The 21,686-nt window shown below is 35.1% G+C and overlaps 2 protein-coding genes across 9 annotated transcripts in view; both read left to right on the forward strand.

The window, feature by feature from the left end:
- The window catches only part of CCDC141 (coiled-coil domain containing 141), a 51,689-nt gene extending 43,633 nt beyond the window's left edge, over nucleotides 1-8,056 (forward strand). For 5 of the 8 annotated variants that reach the window (XM_015868371.2, XM_015868372.2, XM_015868375.1 and 2 more), the window contains 5 exons: nucleotides 947-1,119; nucleotides 6,194-6,348; nucleotides 6,446-6,575; nucleotides 6,665-6,830; nucleotides 7,786-8,056. In XM_015868371.2, coding sequence (XP_015723857.1) covers nucleotides 947-1,119; nucleotides 6,194-6,348; nucleotides 6,446-6,575; nucleotides 6,665-6,830; nucleotides 7,786-7,918 — 757 coding nt within the window. In that variant the 3' untranslated portion in view covers nucleotides 7,919-8,056. Of the gene's footprint in view, nucleotides 1-946; nucleotides 1,120-6,193; nucleotides 6,349-6,445; nucleotides 6,576-6,664; nucleotides 6,831-7,785 lie in introns of those variants that run through there. The other 3 variants (XM_015868376.2, XM_015868374.2, XM_015868377.2) reach the window with 3 other exon arrangements.
- Nucleotides 8,057-13,148: 5,092 nt separating this feature from the next.
- TTN (titin) overlaps nucleotides 13,149-21,686 on the forward strand; it is a 239,816-nt gene continuing 231,278 nt past the window's right edge. Inside the window, exons 1-4 of the mRNA XM_032445727.1 lie at nucleotides 13,149-13,363; nucleotides 15,513-15,616; nucleotides 20,147-20,350; nucleotides 20,811-21,098. Coding sequence (XP_032301618.1) covers nucleotides 15,526-15,616; nucleotides 20,147-20,350; nucleotides 20,811-21,098 — 583 coding nt within the window. The 5' untranslated portion in view covers nucleotides 13,149-13,363; nucleotides 15,513-15,525. The remainder of the gene's footprint in view (nucleotides 13,364-15,512; nucleotides 15,617-20,146; nucleotides 20,351-20,810; nucleotides 21,099-21,686) is intronic.

The raw sequence follows: 21,686 nt of genomic DNA on the forward strand, positions 1-21,686 counted from the left end.
AACAGTCTTGGTGGTATACTCTCTATTGGTATCAAGAAAGTTTTGCTCTAAATCTAATCATTGTACACTTTGAGGAGTAGTGCTGGTAAAACCCATACCTTGAATTTCATTTTATCACAAGAAAATATTAATTTAGTTCATAAGCGCATTTGTGGTTGATATCTGATCTTTCAAAGAATAGCATTCCACAGAAAGCAAATGAGAAAATTAATAAAATAGGCATGTGATATGCTTATAGATAAAAATTGAGTATGGTAACAGTGAAAGAATGTATTTTGTACCAGTGTAGACATTTTGTTGGATATACCCTTTGAAAATCACATCTGTGTTTGGCTTATGTTATGCTGACTTGCCACCAACTAAAAATGAGCCAGAATTTTCTCTCACTTTCAAAACATGTATCTGTAGGCAAAACTAATACATGGTGACATACTCTGAAGTTTTAGAATATTATGACTGTTCTATCCTGCCTGATGATATGAACTTCAAAATTTTAAGTAGGCTGGGGTGGAGAAACTGGTCCTTGCCTGTTCTTTCTACTGAACACAGATGTTTGGAAATTTCTATATTGCTTGTGCATCTTAAGACCCTGTTTTCCCAGATTGAATGAGGATTAACTTTACTAGCAAAATTAGGAGTAAAGGCCTTCGTGCTACACTCCTGAATGCTGCAATAAGATAACTGGGTTACTTGTTGATGCAAAACCATTTTCAAAGCCACATTTTCTAGAGGCTTGAAAATCTTATGCAGCAATGTGAACAATTCATATTCATATATATATATATATATATAAAAGTTATATGATATAACTTTAAAGATGAGGACTGAAAGCAGGGCTGCAAACTTTCTTGCTGCTAATTTTGTGCTATAAAGCTATCTGAATTTGGAAAGCTCTGCTTGGCATACAAAGACGTAATCTGACTTGAAAATTGACTCTCTGCTTCAGGTACAAGAAAGGCCAGAAAGTGACTGCTGATGAGCACTTAAAGCTTTCCCAAAAGGAGACAAAGCATACTTTATTCATTCAGGAGGTGTGTGATAACGATGCTGGCCTCTATGTTGCTCGGGCTAAAAATTCTAGTGGCACTATATCATCAAGTGCCATTCTCCACGTGCAAGGTAACAGGCCACTTATTGCAAGAATAGACTGGATAACGCTATGTGTCATCTATATTAGCATATCACTAATGTACTGGCTATTCACAAAATGAGTATGGTACTGGATGCACTGGACTTAGTTCTCACATGCTAAGACAAAATCAAATTTATTTTACTACACTGATTCTTTCACAACCTGTACCAAACTACTTTTATGTAACATTTCATATATTGCTTGTTTCTTAATGCCTGTGTTATGTGCTTGTTTTCCTTTATCTTAATGAAGCTGAGATTAAAAAAGACAAAAGTTACAACAATTTTCTAGAATCAGAGGTCCCTTTTTGCATTTTAAATACGTTGGCAATATGAAGTGCTGTAAACAGTTTTATAGGCACTACTTGTCTCAATACACACAGTGCTTGTATTAACACGTTGTCTATGGTGGGGAGGGAGGAGGGTGCTGAAATTGATTTTAAACATAAAATGTGCTTTTTCCAATGACATTTTCTCATTTTTTTTTTCTTTTCATTTATAGGATAAAGATTTGTAGTATAAAGTGGTAATAGTCACAACTGCACTGTCATCTGTCAGATTTTAATTTGTCTCAGCAGATGAAAGTTACAGTAGAGTGATAATCTGCACTACAGAAATTTGGCATAGAATTGTCAGAATTTGTGTACTTAACACTTAGTCCATACCAGATCAAACATGCAAATCTTTTACGTAACAGGACCTGACAACTTCCAACACACCCTTCTTCTAAGGCAGATGCTTGTGGTAGTTTTCTGTTGTTTTATAAAAGTACAAGTCTAAATATTTCTGGCAATTATCTAAAGCATTAGTATAGGACAAGAAATATACTATTTTATGAATTGAGCTTTTAAAAAGTTTTAATGCATCTATTTCAGAAAGAATCAATCAAGATGGGGAGATACTCAGGAGCATGCTCACACACAAAAAGATCAGTCAAACAAAATTATCCTTTAGTAAGTGGTAAATATAAAACAGAAATTTGTCTACGTATAATAATTAAATGATAACAAAAACAGCCATGGATGTTACTTAGCAAAGAACCTGTATGGGCAAGCTGAATTGCATAACCATTACATTAGTAAGTATTGTGTTGAGAAGAAACCCAAAATGCCTCCTCTATTAATTCTAAGATAGGTATCTATTTTTATGCTGAAGTGCTGCCACTGCTTGACAGTCTTATCTTATTTATAATGTTCATTTTCTGTTTCAAAAAATCTTAAGTGATGGCTGGCCTTCAGTCCTCTGCTTTTACCTAGAGCTGTCATTCTACCAGAAGCTTTTATTATTCATAAATTAAAAGTACTTGTTTATATTGTTTTGATTTGTTTTCTGCTTTTCTAACTTTATAGACCATTCAGATTATTTTGTGGGTTTTTTAAATCACTTTCACCCAAGTGAGATTTGTTCATTATTAATATTACAAACTATAGATATTACCTATTATTGGAGTTGAAGTTAGGCAGTTCCAAACATAGCAAGAAAGGCTTCCATCTTTCCTCTAATAGTGGAGTAGTTTAAGAGACATGTCAGAGAAAGATTTTATCCAAACTGCTGCAATCCTATGCTCTGGTTGCCAATGAACAATTATCTTTTACTGTAAAACTCGAGTATGTCCCATGCTTCATATTTCTCATCTTGTATACCAGTGTTTTTGCCCTACTCCTCATTTCTTCACCCTTTGTAGAAAAAAAATCTTTTAAAACCAATACAATTGTTTTGTCTTTTTGATGATGTAGTGTTGGAACAAGACCCATGCTCAATTTTGTTGGCTGGACAAGGACATCTTTAGTTAATTCTATGTAAAACATGACTGCAGGGAACCTGCCTTCTGCACACAAAATTGTCGAGGGAAGAATGGTAGTGAAACACAATTGGTGAGGTTAGCACTCCTTTTCCAATGTGAACCATAAATCCTTGCTATAGCTGACAAGTTATGCAGTCCAGATTTCAGCGGATCCTCATGATAAATGTGATTTTCATGTATCTTAAAGTGAATATATTCTTGCATCTAACTTAAATCAGGTATTAAAACTATATATTTTAAAATGAGTTTGAAGCCACAATTTTTAATAGCTGGTAAGAAATGATATTTAAGAAGAGAGAGATTAGAGGTACCAATTGCACACTAGGATACTGACTACTTTTGGTTTTTATTGCTTTATTTTGTAAACAAAGGTATAATTAATACCTAGTACTGCTGTGTTGATGGACTGGGTTTACTTTGCAGTCGCTCTTGATTTAATGAAGCTGCTGATTTAATGAAAATGTATTCCCCAAAAGATTTTGTGGGAAAATTCTTTTTCTGTTCAGTTTCTCTTAAATAAAGAGTGATAGTAATGTAGTTTTGTAATGTATTACCTTTTCTTGGACATATTCGTACTATTTCTGCAATAATTTCAAAGCTAGAGCTTTTTCCTTTTTTTCCTTATATTTCATGTAGCACATACTTTATTTCCTCCTTTTTTTTAAATGTTTGGTAGAAACACAAAGTACATATGGCTGTTTTTTGTTCTGGTTTTGATGCCTTCTTATTTTACAGTACTGAGCTCTTCTAATCACAGTCGCAGTTTTGATCCTATAATTATACCAAGATGCCGGAATATGAATATCTTTGTGATTCCTCTCTTCAAAAGCAGACTTAGATATCTCTTTAGCCTTGCAACATATATACTCTAATTAAGCACATTGCTAACCTCACTTCCTTCTTTATATACGGAAGCTTATTAAGAAAGAGTTAAAGAAGATTGTTTGACTCAAAGTGGAAGTGTATGAAATTTATACACAACTTGTATATATTTAAAGGGGATGGAGCTAATTCTTTTCATTTTTCAAGAGAAGCCTGACTGTGGGCCTCGTATGAGTTAGTAGGCAAAGGGAGGCTGAGGCATTTCTCTGGTTGTATTTGGATCAGATGTGGATGGAGCTGCAGTGGAGAAGGTGGCTTCCTCTCAAATGTCTGGTAAGGTATGCCTACTTGTGGACCTTTCTCTCGAGATTTTGCCAGGGTAAGCTAGTATACTGTGTGTGCTTGTTTCTTTTGTGACTCAGAGGAGATATATCTCTAAAAATTACAAGGCACGTTTTCTTTAATGAGTTTATATGATGATATTCAAGGACAGTGGAATTCTGGATAAGGATATTCAGATCAGCTGAGATTATCAGACCCAAAGACGTTCCCTAATGAAATTCCTTCCAAAAGTCTCCAAACAATAAGGTATGGTCTCAGTTTAGAGCAATGCTGACAGACTCTGAAGTCTCTAAGCTGCACCGTCTGAAACTCAGACTAGGTTAATTTTTTATAGAATATTTAGTTAGGGGAAAGCTGAGAAACTTGATAATATTGCATTTCAAGACATTCAGAGATGTAAAAATTTATGCCCAGTATAAATAGACTAAGATTGTTCTGAGTTTTAGTAATCAGAAACAGCTGCTGAAAACAATTTGGCTTGATATTGTAGCACCTGTATGTGAGAGTGACTGGGATGGTAAAACCTCTGTGATGAAGTCAAATCCAGATATTCTATTCATGTGCGTTTTTTGCATTGTACTACACCACTGATTTTTTCTTTTCATGCTTGTTGGTTCCCCAGTTTACAGTAGTATTGTACTGTTTCCAACAAACATAAAATTTGATATTGTTAATTGAATAGAATGAGTAAATATACTTCTTACCTGAAGCCATCAGAGTGGGTTTTCAGTTGTCTTGACTACCTGAAATATTTATTTTCTTGATGCAGGAAAAGGAGTCTTCCTGCTAATCTTTATTGTTTGTGTAATGTCTAGCACAGTAATCATGTTTAATAGATAAGTCATCTTAGCTTTTTCTTAGCTTATTGAGGGGCATGGTTTAGAGAGCATGGTGGTGATGGGCTGATGGTTGGGCTAGATGATCTCTGAGGTCTTTTCCAACCTTAATGATTCTGTGATTCTGGCAATCATATGAAGGGAAAAGCAATGATGATGTACTATCATGTTCCTTTTTGAAAGTTGCTGTCAGAGTACAATCACATCATTCTACATCAGATTTTTGTGCTGTTGAGTTCTATAGCATGTTTCCCAGAGAATCTGTAGGCCACTTAAAAGTTTTCTCTGCAAATAATTTTCCCTTTGCTCCCTAGGAATCTGTCATTGTAGTTTTTATGTTCTGCTGAGTTGCTGATCTAAAATCAAGATAGTCAAAATCAAGATAGTATCTGATTGATTGTTGTCATGCTTCCATTCAGATCTGATTATTTTTTTTTTTTTTTTGAGATTGGTTGATTCTCCTGTTGAAGTAAGACTGCAGATTCCAAAATCTGCAAGGTGTGTGCAATGAAATTATGGTGGCAGCTTGTGCATACCAGCTTTCAACAGCTGCAAATGGAACTGGCTGGCACTGGTTAATACAGACTTTAGGTTAGCAAGAGTATGAGAATGAAACTTACATGCTTCTGCTCTGTTGTGGCCTCAGTCCTACCATATGGAAATAATGTGAAGCAGCTTACCTAAGTAATACGTTTATTAATACAAGGGAGGGAAAGTGTTTAATTCCCTTCATTGATATTTTGCAAAAATATTCAGATGAGTCATTATATTCTTGATTCAGATTCTGGGGGCTTTTGTGAGATATTACTTTTTTTTTCAAAATAGTGTAAAGGAAGAGAAGAAAGGATGTGATATACAGTAGTACACTAAATACAAGAATTAACTATCTTAACTTTGCTCCTTTAAATTTATGTGGAATATTTTTCTGCTCTAAACTGAAGTGCAGCAATCCACACATAGTTACCTAATACCTGTACTACAAATATGATTCCTTGATGTTAACATGGAACTAAAATCACTATGTTGACGCATGAAATTAATGGATGTCTAATCTTCATGTGTTTCAGCAAAATTTATGTCGTATACATAAATGAAATCTGCTTGTTCCTGTCTTGTGAGCATTATCCTGAGCTCTGGGTATCAATGAAGGCTTTCTTTGCCATGCAACATTGAAAATATTCTAATTATGAAAACGAGTATTTCTTCATCTGCTTTAGTGTTGCCATTTAAAATACAATGCATCTTTTTTTTTTTTTAGTACAAGGAAAACAGCCAAATTTCATACAAAAATTTGGACACAAAACTCTTCAAGAAGGAGAAGATTTAATCCTGCATTGCACTGTACGTGGAAAACCCAAACCACATGTCTGCTGGACCAAGGATGATATCCAAGTGGTAGCTGGAGACTTCACTGTATGTTTCTATGTTCTTGAAACATTTCTCAGAGAAAGATAATATATTTTGCTTTATGCTCCTAATAATCTCCTATGTGCATTTTATTGTTTTACAGACTGAGAAATTAGGAGATAACTACTACCTCTTAAAAAGAAATGTAGCCCTTGCTGATACTGGGAAATATATCTGTGTTGCCAGCAATGAAGTTGGAAAGGCACACTGTTCTGCTATAGTAACAGTGATAGGTGATTCAACTTGGCGAACTGTATGCTTTAAGGCATGTTGCTGTATTAAATGAAAGCTTCATTTCCAATATGTGTATGTCTCATTTCAGAGAGAAATAAAAAACCAGAAATTTCTGCTATAACTCAGGCTAGATCAGAATGTGAAAATGGATTCTTCTCAGAAAAAGGGAATGTCGCCACAGCTGAACTTGTACGAGCCCAGGACATGTGTTTTGTGAGAAGCCAAAGGCCAGTACCTATGCATCTCCCAGTAAGGTAACCTGCACCTTACTCTGTGCTACATCTCCTAATACTCAAATATTTGTGGTAACCTCAATTTAAAAAGACCTCGTATAACACTTTTTCTGGTCATTTGAACTTTTGCATAATGTAAAGTATGTAATGTGCTTTTATGATTTTGCATAAGAAGGTACCCAAAGGTATTAAATTTTGTTAAAGACTTTATAATACAATAGAAAATTAAATTCATGTGGAACAGGTATTTAGTTCAGTAGTTGTTTTGTTTTTGCTTTAATCTAGGTATCTTAATTTCTGTATTAACTTACACATGACCAACTCAAATGTACAAACTGTTCTGGAAGTTCAAATATTTTTCCATTGGTTATGCAGTGAGTTCTTGACACAACCTAAGAAGATAATGATTTTTAGCATATTGGTATTTTCTTCTTGAGAGATAAAAGTATTTGTCATAATGAGCTTTCTTTTTAACATTTGCACAACACTATTGAATGTTTTTATTAGTCATTGATTTAATTTTCCAGAAAAATCAGCTGATTAAGCATTGACTTAGGAGTTTTATTTTGTTTTTTGTATCTCTGTATCACTGTGAGATGACAAGTATTTCAAAGCAGTGAAATCAAATATAAAATTGCATTAATTTTACTTGGTGCTGTTGTAGAATTCAGCATATTCAGCATGATTAAAGCATGGAGACTGTAAAGGAAGATTTTTCTATTTCCATTATTCTCTTCTGTTTCTTATACCATAAGTACCCTCTGATTATTTGTTGTCATTAGTAAAATAAAGGATAATTTATATTCTGTATGGAGTCATTCTGTATTTGATCTCTAATTTTTTATCATCTTAAGACAAAGAATCTATGTCAACAACTACAATGCGGTTTATGAAAGGGAATGTTGCTGACATGGTTTAAAATATAGACAATATAAAATGTTATCTGTTATTTAAGTTATCTATTTTTAAATAAAAGGTTTAAAGAGAAATTCTGGCTTCAAGGAGTGTATCTTGAGCTTGTGAGACAACCAAATGTTAGCTTCAGTCTGGAGCATCTTCCTGGTTTACTTCAGCCTGCTGCCAAGGATCAGAAGGTGGACTGCACCTGATTAATGTTCATCGTGTTTGTTGTGTCTGTGTGTGATAAGAAAATGAGTAAGTGCTATTTGATGTGTATCTAGTTTGAAATTTATATTAGATATCTCTGTAAATCATTATTAATAAAACTCAAAAGTGTGCAGCAGTTATTAAGCAGTGTTCTGTATGTTTTTTTCCTGGTTTGTTAGACAAATCAATCAGAGAAAAAAGGAAAAAAAAAAAAAAAAAGAATGAAAAGATGGGAAAACAGAGAATTGAGCCCTTATAAATTTCAGATGTCCTTTCAGACTTATCAGCACCAACCATTTTGTAGTATTACAGTCAATAGCACCAGCCCTTCCCTCTAGCTTGCATGGAGAATTCAGACACAAATATGGCTTCCATATATTTTTTATAAACCTGCATATTAAATACTGTGTTCATTACCTTATTCCTAAGAAAATGTTTTGACGCATTTCCAGGGGACTTGTGCATCAAAAGAAATGGTAACTAAGTGTTACGGTCTTTGTCTAATGTTTGCTTTGTAGGGCAAATGTTTTCAGGGACCAGGCATTCTCTTTAAAGCAGTATAATGGAAGAGTCTTTACCTATATGGCTTCTGTTTTCAGGACTGGATTACTGTGATAAAGCAGTCCATTTCAAGCTGATGAGTGCCACTGTAGTCTAGAAGAGTGGAACTAGTTTCAAACTTGCTTTAACCAGAGATTTCCCAGTAGTAAAATTACTCATAACCTGCAGCATCTGTTCATTGTGTGGAGAAAACCTGAAGAGAAAACGAGTCTTTTGGACTGTGGGGCAATCATTAGCAAGGTGAAAGTTTTGCTTCCAGGTGTTTTTTTCAGCTCATTGCAAAGCTCATTGCAAAGAATGAGGACACTTGGAATGCCATCCACTTGCAGGATTGGAAAAATTGCTTGGGAAAAACACCTTTTGTCTGGCTATTTGGTGCAATAACAGAATAACTAGTTAGATTTAGGACTATATCTGCTATTCATTTTCTGACTCAGATTATCATAGTCCTAGCTTGCAAATGATTTATGCTACTCAGACTTCTGGTTGTATGATACAAGTGAGTGTATGTTTCCTCCAACTGCCTGTTGTGAAACAATTTGTCATTCTTTTTATAAACTTTTATCAGTCCTACACTGGATTTGTATACCACAGCAATGCACTCGCACTTAACAAAGGGAGCAAGGTTCAAGAAGCACAGCATAAAAATATAAATAATATTTAAAGATAAAAGTAGAGATAAAAATAAAAATAAAAATAAAAATAAAAATAAAAATAAAAAGTAGAGATAAAGATAAAGTACTTCATCTAAGTAGATGTCATTTCTGCAAAACAGGGAAGGAAATCTGCAGCTGATGCAGGTGTAACACCAAAGCATTTAACAAGTTTCCAACAAAATCCAGTTTGGCTGGTAGAAACTTGTGCTTCATTTTGGAAAGAAATCTAAGCCTAGAGAGGAAACAAGATGAAAAAAAGTATCACATATGAATTCACCTGATCACACAAATCACTTGCTTGACTTCACCGAAAAGTCTGTGGCATCCTGCCCATGAAAGAGTCACAAGACCATGTAAATGTGCACATAAATATAGCACCTGAGGACCAAAGTCTGCTCTCTTTTTCTTTACACTGTCTCTCTCATGGATTTTTTATTTTTAATGAAACAGACAAATGTCAAACACTAAGTGAATTTCATGCAATTACATTTTTATGGTATTACACCATTACACACGTCCTTATTCAGAGATTTCATAGAAAATATTGTTTGTTACTGTAGTCTCAGTGAGAGGAGTGACAGAGTACATATCAGATGTTTTGAAAAAAAGAAAACAGTTAAAGGTTTTGATTCTAAACAAAAAGAAAAGCCTGGCAACCTTATTTTGCCAGCAAGGAGCACAGTTACTCTGAAATGATCCCCAGGAATGTATCAGTTATGAAGCAAGGTAAGTTTGCTAAGTTTTTTTTTCCTTTGCTTCTTATAAATCCTTGATGCTCAGGAATTTGCTAAAAACTATGAGAAATTTCATAAGGTATATGTATCAAATTCTGAGAACTGCCTCCATGCTAGTAATCCTTTGTCCCCAGTATTATAGTTTTAATTAATATCTTGTGAAAAGAAATGGGATAATTAGCATGTATGTTTTTTACTCGAGTTCATAGGTCTTGTTGAGAAGACTGTGTATTCTATGGGGTGAAGTTAGGTGGTTTTTTTTATTATTATTCCTTCTTTGCTCTATATATGTAATTATGTATATGTAATACAATGGAAGGAAAACTTGGGAAAAACTAAATCTAAAGGAACAACTGTATACCTTCTGCTTAGACAAATCTGAGGATGCAATGGTTGTAACTGCTATTAACATTGCTGTTTAAGAAATAATGAAGAAAATAGAAATTAGAAATTATTTAGAGGGGGAAAAAAAAGGAAAAAAGAAAAAAAACTAGGAATTTCCAACTCAAAAAATTTGCAGTGTAAACTTGTCTAAGCAGCAGTCGGAAGCTTTCAGTATTCTAAAAAGAATGATATTGTTTTTTAATTGTGGCTGTTACAGCTGTGACTTTTGCTGTGTCTTCATGCAAGCCTATCCAAATAATTGTTCCATTTGTCAAGTGAGTAGCATTATTGACTTCAATTTATAACAATAATCTTCAAAAATGTTGAAGATTTTTTGCTATTCCTCAAATGTATTTTTGGCCCATAGTGTAACGCCTGTTCTGCAGTAACATTGGCAATATAGTTTATACTTAACATAGTAGCTAACTGCTGAAATTTATCAATAATCCTCATTTCTCTGTGTGAAAAAATATCTCTATCTGGCTTTTCCCTCATCTACAAGTAAAGAAATATTGCTATTTTCTTACCATCAATGTCTTTGCTGTGCAACATTAAGACAATTTTTCCCCTTTATATTATAGAGGTATTGTAGATATGACACTGAACATACAGAAATCACACTTGGCTGGGCCAAGTTATTGTTGTTTTTTAAATCATGTAATATAAATTATTCATATTTTCTTGGGAGCATGGGAGAAATATTTCACTGTTTTCTTCATTTCTGGATCCACCAGCAATAAAAAAAAATGTTACAAAAGTACAAACTTTTATTAGGATGCAGATAGCTTTAGTGTTGATCAAAAGCAAGTGTAAAAATTTTTGAGAAAAATGGAAAGGAGTTTGTTTTAGAAATAGAAAATATTTGATTTATGTGTTTGAATGCATCACATTGTTTTGGTTTTTATTTAAATATCTATTATTAATTATTGACTTGATTGAAATTGCAAAAATTGAACTTCTGGCCTTATGATCTTTAAAACTGACAGTTTTCATAGCTCTTTCACTTGAAATTATCACAATTTTATAAATAGTCTCTCTTTTTATCTCCAGAAAGAAGGGTGTTTTTCATTATAAAACTGGTAGTTGTCAGTCAGTGTTCTTTTTCTGAGCTGATTTTTCACTGAATATTTGGGTGTTCAACTGCAGGATAAAATTACCATCTGCTATTTTAGTGAGCTTCTGTTTAGAATTAGAAGTGAGATACCCTTTACACAGATTCCTTCAGACATTTTGTAGCCAGCTTGTCCTCTCTACTAATGAATGCATTTGTTATCATACTAAGTCTTACATGGAGAGATTAGGTTATCTGACATCTATTTGCACCAGAAAGTCAAATATGAGGCATAGTGCTCTGACTTTCAAACTCTGTGGGGAGTTTAGATGGTACCAGTGTAGAAGGTGGTTTCAGTTTCTGTTGCAGTTGCTGCTGCTGCATGCCAAGAATTAGCTGTAAAGTTGACTTTATGAGATGGATAAACTAAAGGGCAGAGAGGCCACAGCAGTTTGTCCTTTCTGGTTTCTTTCAGTTCTGTGAACTGTAGTGTAATACCCCTTGCAGGAATTGTAGTGGTATCTCCTCTTAACAGTTTCTGGAGATCAGGCTGAAAATATTCTTCACTCTATTTTCAAGCCCAAGTGCAGATGATATTACAAAACTCTTGTCTGTGTTTATTTTTCTAGATATCCTTCTTAGATCACCTTCCTGAGTTGATCTTTCATTTGCATGTGGCGTTTGGCACTCCTGAAGCCTTTTGGCTGAGGAAGGAGATGGATGCTATGAAACTGCTGGGCTCCTCCCTCCCTTATCAGCAGCAAACTTGTGACAAGAATGGCTCTCCTATGTGCTGGGGGGATCTTTTTCCGTGCATATCTTGGTGACGGCACACTGAAGTGCTCTGCTTACCCATATAACACAAGCATGGTTTAAGCATGTAAATAGTCTTACGAGCCAGTTCTGTTCCTAGAGTTTGCCAAATGTTATTTAAATGCATTTCATTTTCATAGGGAAGCAAATGTAAGGCTGTGGTGATACAGCTCCCATTCCACCTTTTCTAATTGACCGCTGTTTCTGAGGCAATTAATAGTGCAATTAGCTGCTCAGACTGAGAAATATGGGCCAGTGCAAGTTTGCTAACTAATATGCTATGGATGATTAAATCTGCAGCCTGCGCAAAACCACGACACATCTAGAGTAAAAGCTGTTAGACATAAAATTTACTTATTAAGCAATTGCAGTCAGTTATTGTTCATTTATGTTCACAAATTTTATATTTCAGCACTCTGCATACTATTGTTTAAGCTTAAATGCTTGGCACATCCAACTGAAAAATCATAAATGAAATTTAAAAAATCGGAGTCAAATCTATATATTATCAAATACAATTTTGCAATTCACACTTATGGAAAAAAAGATATAATTTAAACAGTGTATTCTAATAGCATGTGGCCACATGTCTGAGATCAGCTTACTTATTTAGTCTGGTGATTGACAGATGCATTTGGTAGCTTCTTGGATATTTTATAGCAAAAGAAAATAAGGTTAAATCTTAATGATATAACTACTATGGACTTGTCTGTCCTCTCTGCCAGAATTCTTATTTATTGCTTATTTCCTCTTGGGCTTATGACTTCAGAAATTTGCAGTGGCTTTTAAACTGTGCGCTGCAAACCAAACTGAATTATAGACCTAAATCTTTGGAACAGATGCTCTTTCCTCAGTGAATCCCTTTTGTGCTTCCAAAATTAGCATTGCCAATCAAACCAACAGGTGGTGTATGGTTACACAGAGTGGATCCCCTCTCACAAGATACTTTCTTTCAGGAAACCAATCAGAACTGGCGTGATGATGCAGACCTGTCAGCAGAGCTGGGGTATATAAAGTAAAACAACTATGTTAGCACTTCTGAGCAGTCGTGCATTCCCCGCCTCGCCTCGGGTGTAGGGATTGCAAAAAACAAAACTACACTGTCAAGACTGTGTAGTTTTGTTTTTATGGTTAGAGGCTCATCAATTCTCATGCTGGGATTGTCTAAAAAAATCTTACGGATAAGGACGTCGTTCAAGAAGATTTCGTTGGGCTTAGCCCACTCCTACAGGCACTTTGAGATCTCAGGTTAGTAATGTGTTTCTCCTAGTGTAACTGGTGTTCTTAGTCAATAAGTCTGATGTGCTCTCTGTTATATATGTTTACTCGGATGAGGTATAGGTTTCAGAATATGAACACGGAGCACATAAACTCTAACAGGATTGTCTTAAATTTCAGGGGGTGAGTTATGATAACATTAGGTAAAGAGTTGTTACAGTATAAGTACTGTTAAAGTTGATATAAGTGAAGATTTGAAGAGGGCATGGAAACATCTGCTTAACTTAAACTCCTTTCTGTTGGGAGTGTTCAAGGTTATGGTACCAAGAGATAAACTGAGAAGCTCCAAGAATAGCTCTGATAAAATGCATGTGGTATCAGCTAAGCGCTGATGACTTTTTAAGGGAATCAACTGCTAAGGTATCAATTACATGGCAGCTCTGGAACACTTGTCTGTTGTCATTCATTGCCTGGAAGGCTATTTCTGGAACATGACATTTCAGAGGCATACTTTCGATCCTAATTATACAAAAAAAGCCTTATAAGATCAGATCTTCAACACTAAAATTTGCCTAGACAATGAGATGCATGAATTATATGTGAACTCAATGAAAATTATACTTAATTGAATGTTTGATAATCTATTCTGATGTCTGAAAATTATATATAGTATTTCACAATGTTTAAATACTTATAAGATTATTTTCATGTGTATTATCTGAGCTTCAAAACTGACAATTGAAACAGATCTCAGTGAATCACATGTGATAGGTAATTTTCTTCATATGCCATTCAGAGAACTGAAGGATCAAAAGTTGGTCCTATTTCCCCCATGAAACTGTAAAGTATGATAAAAGGCTATTCCTTTTCCAGGCTTGGACAAGTATACAGATAAAGGCAATAAAAAGCACCTCTAATCCCTGCACAATATCCTGTTCTGTTCCACTTTTTTTATGATCAGATCAGACATGAATTTCAATGAGAAAAGTCCTCATGAAAAATTTCCACACCTTTGAAAGATGGTGTAAGATAACTAATTGTGAAAGGCACTTCACCTTCTCATTAGCTTTTAAGTCTGAAACTGACATATAACCAAGTATAAAAGCCAAAGCGAACACCAGAAATTTGTGTATGATAAATGAATTTGAAGGGGTTATGAAATTAACTTTTTGTTAGTAGAACATTATATGCTCACAGGGGAAGTTTCGTTTTTTTTTAGAGAGAGAAAAAAATGTAACCTTATTGTATGAATGACACTATTAAGAAGATACTAGCCAAGTTTTTAAAAGTTCCATATCTAAAACCTTGAATTTAAATTCAACATCACTACCTAAATAGATTCAAGTGAATATAAAATACTTCAAATACAGAAGCCTTTTTAGTGGCAGTGTGTTGTTTCAAAGTAGTGGCATAAGAGAAGGCAAACTATTTTTCTTTCTGATTTCACATGGGTTTGCAGTTGTTCAAACCATCAGTGTCAGTGGCTACTTTATACCCTAGCTCACATTTCGAAGGTGGTTGTCTCCCCATATTCAAAATTCCATTGAGATACTCTCTAAGAAAGAATAGAATTTTATCTGCATCTATAATGCCTATATGGTTCTGTGTAAAATGAAATTATTCCTTGCTTGCAGACTGCCTTTAAAAGGGAGTCTCCTGGCAAGTTTGGATTATTACAAGTAAAATATATAGTAGACCTTCACATTTTAAATTGCTGCTTACAGACCAAGTTATGTTCCCAATGGAAAATGCAGATGATTTGCAATACCAAAATATTTTCAGATCCTTTCAAAGATCTTTTATTGATTTGATTGATTTCTCTTTAGGTAAAGGAGATTGATAAATAGAGGCTAGAGATGACCTGTTCAAGGTCATGCAGTGAGTCAAGTGGAACTTTTTCTCCTGTTGCATATTTGTAATGCCGATTCATAGCTGTACTAAATATGTTTCACATCCACCTTAGTTAAGTGTGCCCTAAGATTAACTTGCTACGCAACCTTTTCAAATCATACATTCTTCTCATTTTAGTAGGTCACTTGAATTCAAAAGTAGGAGTGAATTATTATGAGTAGTTACAGATATTCCTAAAAACTAACAAGAAGGATGTGTGTATAGTAACAATATGACCAGTATTGTCATATCTAATTATCTAAATATCTAATTATGTTCTTGTTTTCAGAGTGCCTGTAAAGATGACGACGAAAGCACCAACATTTACGCAGCCGTTACAAAGTGTTGTGGCACTGGAGGGTAGTGCCGCAACCTTTGAGGCTCAGATTAGCGGTAAGGTTTTGATTTATTCTTGCAAGATTAACTTTTGTTGTTATTGGTATCATTCAAGCTGCGGAAAACAAATGAAAACACTTTGGATAGCTCATAATCTGAATGGATTATGTTGAAAGATGAATGTACAGAATGACCAGAATTCAAGCAGTGGTGGTCAGCTCTGTGAGGTGCTGTCAGGATTCCACAAACATTCTGCATAAAGTTAAGATGGCTTCCAGGGAGTAGCCAATCACCCTGCCCATGAAACTGGGATTAAATTCTCGTGTATGTTACAATCATCAAAAATAGGGAAAACAGCATTAAAAAATGGTATGTAGATAAAAATGCAAGCTGTGCTAATTAGAAACCCTCATATCAATGCAGAAGGGGTAATCTTGTTTGGATGATAATGAGATGGAATGAGGAGCCCAAGTACAAAAGTGAAGCCAGCTTTTCATTGACGTGATGCTAGGTTTTTTACTTTTGTTTGTTTGTTTGTTTGTTTTTGTATGTATGTTGCCTATCTGGCTATCCGGATAGAAGAAGCATGTTGTTATCATGATGGTAATACAAGGCTGGATGAGTAGAAGTTCACAGTTGTTGCTGAAATTTAAAGATGCCACCTCATTTTAAAGCATTTTTCATTTTACCATTCTACTCACAAAACACTCTAAAATATGGGGGGCACTTCCCCAAAACTCTCAACATGTGAATCCTGAGACAATGTTTCATAGAACCAACACCCTGTTCTAAGCATGTCTTCTGACCTCAGCAGTGACTAAGGAGAAATGGCACATGCTCTTGCTGAGGGACTTATACTGTATTAGAGGCATTAACAATATGACAACCCACATACCATAAAGAATTCTTCTGAGTCTAGAAGTACCCAGATGCTCTGTGACAGGTGCAAACACATGATCTGTCCATCTATAAAGTGCTGACATCTACGCTCCACTGTGGTTCATCACTTGGACATTTTGGTGAGCTATGGTTCTCAGAAGACATTTGAACATATCTATTTCTGTAGACTACATCCACGATGATTTTTCTTGCCATAATCTTCAATTTGGCTTTCTTCTTCAGCTAATTGCCTTGTTGTCTATGTATTTCAATTTTCAGTGGAAAATTGAATTTCACACAAATTCACTGGCCCTTACAGACAGATATTTGCCACCAGACTCAGTAAGAATGCTAGTGCTACTTCTCAATGTGTGATTTCAGTTCATTTCATCTATGTGAATACAAGTAAGTTTTTAGGAAGGGAATTTGATTTTCTACTTCAAGAAGATGCAGCAGTTTTTCTAACTGTTTACACAATATTTTCCATAATTTTTTACCTCATGTTATAAGACTCTGAAATATATCTTCTACCTCTGAAAAATTAACCAATTCACTGACAGATCTGACAGCATTTTAGTTTCTAATAGATTAAAAAGTAAAAGCTTTATTTCTTGATCTAATTGCATAAATAATGGACTACAAAGCTTTATCTCTGTCACATAGTTGTTTTTTGTTTTGATTTTTTTTCCATAAGTCATTAATGGTTATGAAATTGAAACTCAAACTTTCTGTTTATCTCTGACAACATTGCCCTTTGTATACAAGTCAAATATTAATACAGAGTTACCATTTGAATGTGAAAAGCTCACTTTATCTGGGGGTACCAACATGAATGATGCAATTTTGCAGACTGTAACTGGAAAAAAATGAGCTATATTCTGTCAGATTGTGTATTAAATGACACACTGCAAAGATCTGATAGTTGATAAAAAAATATAAAAATTGCATAATATCACCCTGTGCACTCAGAAAATTCGAATCACTAAAAAAACATGATTTAAAAGCAGTAAATTCTAGAGCAGGTGGCAAATAATCATGTGGTATACCCAGTCGGTGAGCAGTAACTGAGAGGACATGAAATAGCACATTCCCATCTAGAAGGTTTGCAGAGCTGCTGATGTTATAACTATATCTCCATATAAGTGAATTTTTGATGTATTGCTCCATGCAAGCCAGACTTTACTCTCTACATATTGTTGAAAAAATCACATAGATTTTGTGTAGACTGCCAGGACAATTTAATAGTATTCAATTACTTAAACTGTAAATTTTCAGAAACTTCAGGTTCATATTCTTCTTTTTTGCAACAAAGCTCAAAGAACTTGAGTAATTTTCAGATGAAAAAGAATTTTTCAGTAGCTACAGTGTAAGTCGTAGAAAAGTAAATCTCTCTTTAATAGTGATAGTCTGAAGAAGATTGTATCATTTAATCCCTGACTTTATGGCATGGTACTCATGTTCAGATTATTCAAATGACTTCTAACTTTTAATCTCTAGAACATGACAGTTTGAGATATTAAAACAGCCTCTATTTTTTTCTTTTTTCTTTTTTCTTTTTTCTTTTTTTAAATATATGACTTATTCAACCTAACGCACAAATCTGTGTTCACTAACCGTAATATAACATTGCACTAAGAAAATAAAAGATGCAGGCTACATTTCAAGCAATTTGCTATCAACTTTGTGATTCTCAGTTGTCTGGCTTAGGATGCTTTGAAAGTGATGTGCAGAAGTTTAGAATGCACAGCTATGGATCAAATCAGCGAGATCTGCTGGATGGGCTATGTTTACAGTGATAGTGCCAAACTGTCCTCTACTTGTAGTTCAAAATTTCACAGAATCACAGAATGGCCCGGGTTAGAAGGGACCTCAAGGATCATGAAGCTCCAACCCCCCTTCCTGGCAGGGCCACCAAACTTCCACATTTACTAGGTCAGGTTGCCCAGGGCCCCATACAACCTGGCCCTGAACACCTCCAGGGAAGGGACATCCGTAACCTCCCTGGCCAGCCTGTTCCAGGACCTCACCACTCTCTGACTAAAGAGCTTCCCCCTAACAGTCAACCTAAATCTTCCCTCTATCAACTTAAAACCATTTCCCCTTTTCCTACTATTGTTGGCCCTTTCAAAGAGTTTACTCCCCCCTGATTATAGGTATCCTTCAGGTACTGAAAGGCTGCAATGAGGTCCCTCAGCTCCCTCAGCCTGTCTTCATAGGGGAGGTGCTCCAGCCCCCTGATCATCTTTGTGGCTCTGTTCTGGACCCTTTCCAGCAGCTCTATGTCTTTCTTGTACTGAGGGCTCCATACCATAAATTGAATTATAGTATCCCCATCAGGGCTATTTAAAAACTTCCATCTGAGAAATGATCAGTGCTTAAGTCTACTTTTACCTTCTAGACTTAAGCTCTTTTAATGCTAGCCTGATTCTTTCAGCATTTGTGTCTGTATTCTACATATTTACATAGTTTATCTACATATTTACATAGTTTTTCTACATATGTACTTTTCAGCTATGAGTAAAACCTGAAACTTTCCTAATCATCTGGTGTGACTACAAACATTGAATAAAAACTTCTAAATACATATCTCATCTTCTCTTTCATTTTATTCTCAAGTAGTCATTATCCTGACACAATAAAACCCCAAATAATACATTTATAAGAGGATTTATCCATAAAGGAATCTAAGTTCTGTGGTTATAGAGATTTCCAAACAACAGAGTGGAAATGAGAAAATTAGAGCAGCAGAAATAATTGCAGTCATTCATTCCTGAGTCAGTTTGTAGTGTTTTCACTTTAGCAAGGAGGTTCATGAAGTAAATGCACCCTAATTTTGTAGAAATGATCTTCTAGATCAAGAAAAGATTTTGCTCTGGAGCTGTCTTTTCAAAGTAGCTGCTCCCCTTGGGTATCTCATTAAAAAATAAATAAATTTTAAAAAATTGAAAGTTTATTAAAAGTATTTTGGTTTCTCAATAAAGTTGACTAAGTTGAATACTGGGAAGAGAGTTTCCATCAGCAACATAAGATCACCACTTCAGGCTGAAAAGAGCCAATTGCAGGTGCAGATGAAGCTCTTCTGACCAGAAGAATCATGTTTATGACCTTGACAACAAAAGAAAGTTACATTTGAACTACTACAAATCAGCTGATCATAGCTGACTAGAGGATCTAATTTATTTTGTCTCCTACTAGACTGGATAATTTTGCTAGCAATAAACAGTACTACTTAGACACTAGGAAATAAATAAAAATCATCTTGCATCAGTTCATTCTCCTCATAATTTTCAAATATGCTGCCAAACACTACAATCCATTCTTTATTCAAGCAATTTCCAATTGCAGTTGCCACTGTGCTTATACTATTGTTCTTTAAAACTGATATTTAAAAGTCACTTCTAACAAGGAATTCTTTATCACCGTGTTACTGGAAATAAAATCATAAATCTGAGCCTATGGCATTATTCTCCACTTTAGACATGTATACATGATCAAGTGCAAAGGCTTCCTGTTTTATTCTGTTGGACAAGGATGTCAGAGGTGGATGGTGGTGATGTGGCAGTAGATGCTGAACCTTTTCATCACTATTCTGTTACATTTTTTTTTTGCCGTGTGATAGATGGCAGCAGAGGGGCAGTCTGAAAAAATGGTGTCTGACATAGTGTGTGTCAAGCAAAAATAATTTTATCTTCTATTTATTTTCTCTAGGTTTCCCAGTTCCTGAGGTGAGCTGGTATCGGGATGGCCAGGTTCTCTCTGCTGCTACTCTGCCCGGAGTGCAGATCTCGTTTAGTGATGGCCGCGCTAAACTGGTGATCCCCTCCGTGACAGAAGCAAACAGTGGAAGATATACCATACAAGCCACCAATGGATCTGGGCAAGCAACTAGTACTGCTGAGCTACTTGTTACAGGTACTTGACAACTAAATAAAAGTGATTCTCTCTAGTAGTAATGTGAGAAAGGGAGCAACAGCAGAAGTGTCACAGGTGATGAAAAGGTTTGAATCTGGAGTATGTGATTAGCAGAGAAATGAATAATAATAATAAATATTCTCATATAAGCTGATGTCTAGACTGCTTTATACTCACAAAAAATTACTAGTAACATCCTTTGCACTTTAACTATATGGTCTTCATTTTGGGAACTTTTATTCACAGTTACAAATTTCTGGCCTACTCCTGTACATACTGCTGCTCATCTAATCTGTCACACTAGCTACAGTCAAACCAATCATTAAAGAATGCCGGAGTTCTGCAGAATGGAGATCTGAATGATATTTAGCTCAGTAACTCACTTAGAGTTAGTAGTGAAGAAAATATCTAGCCCTAACAATTCTTCTTATTACTTTTCTACTTTTCAATAAAATTGCAGCTGGAACCGCACCACCAAACTTTTCACAACGACTACAGAGCATGACTGCAAGGCAGGGAAGTCAAGTTCGACTTGACGTGAGAGTGACTGGAATCCCTACACCAGTGGTGAAGTTTTATCGGGATGGAGTAGAAATCCAAAGCTCCCCCGATTTTCAAATTTTACAAGAAGGAGACCTTTACAGCCTAATAATTGCAGAAGCATATCCTGAAGACTCCGGTACTTATTCAGTAAATGCTACAAATAATGTGGGACGTGCTACTTCAACAGCCGAACTACTGATTCAAGGTAATGGAGCTAGATTTACAAGCCATGAAAATAAGGGTGTATGCTGTTGTAATGATACGATATATACCACTATATCAAAGTTATATCAATGGTATTTTAACTCTTTTAAGAGTTATTAACTTCTTGTGAAAAAGCATTCTCTCCAGTGAAATTTGCCAAAGGTTTTTGTCTGAAATTTTAAAAAGGCCCATGATTCACAGTAGACAGAAACAAGTGTGGAATAGTTTCTGTTATTCTTATTTTGTTCAGTGTATTTCTTAAAATTAGAATTGTATGCTGACTTTGATAAAATATATATATTGGACTGTGTAACTGTGTGTGGTCTTAAAAGTTAGCTTGGTAAGAATGAAGGCTGTACTTAGCAGAGAATTGTAGCAATGAATCATTATACCCAAAGAAATTTCTCATGGGTTTCACCTCAGTCAGACTTCCAGATTGTATGTGTAGTCACTGGGGATCCAGGACTCACTCTCCAATCGAAATAAATGTGTTTATATTAATTTATTTTTTTTTTCTAATGATGCAGTATTGCAAAAAGGTCAACCTTATTTCAACTGTTTTCACAATTATCTGTCTACAAATGTTGCA

The sequence above is a fragment of the Coturnix japonica genome, chromosome 7, assembly GCF_001577835.2.
Source record: "Coturnix japonica isolate 7356 chromosome 7, Coturnix japonica 2.1, whole genome shotgun sequence".
NCBI classification, from domain to species: Eukaryota; Metazoa; Chordata; class Aves; order Galliformes; family Phasianidae; genus Coturnix; species Coturnix japonica.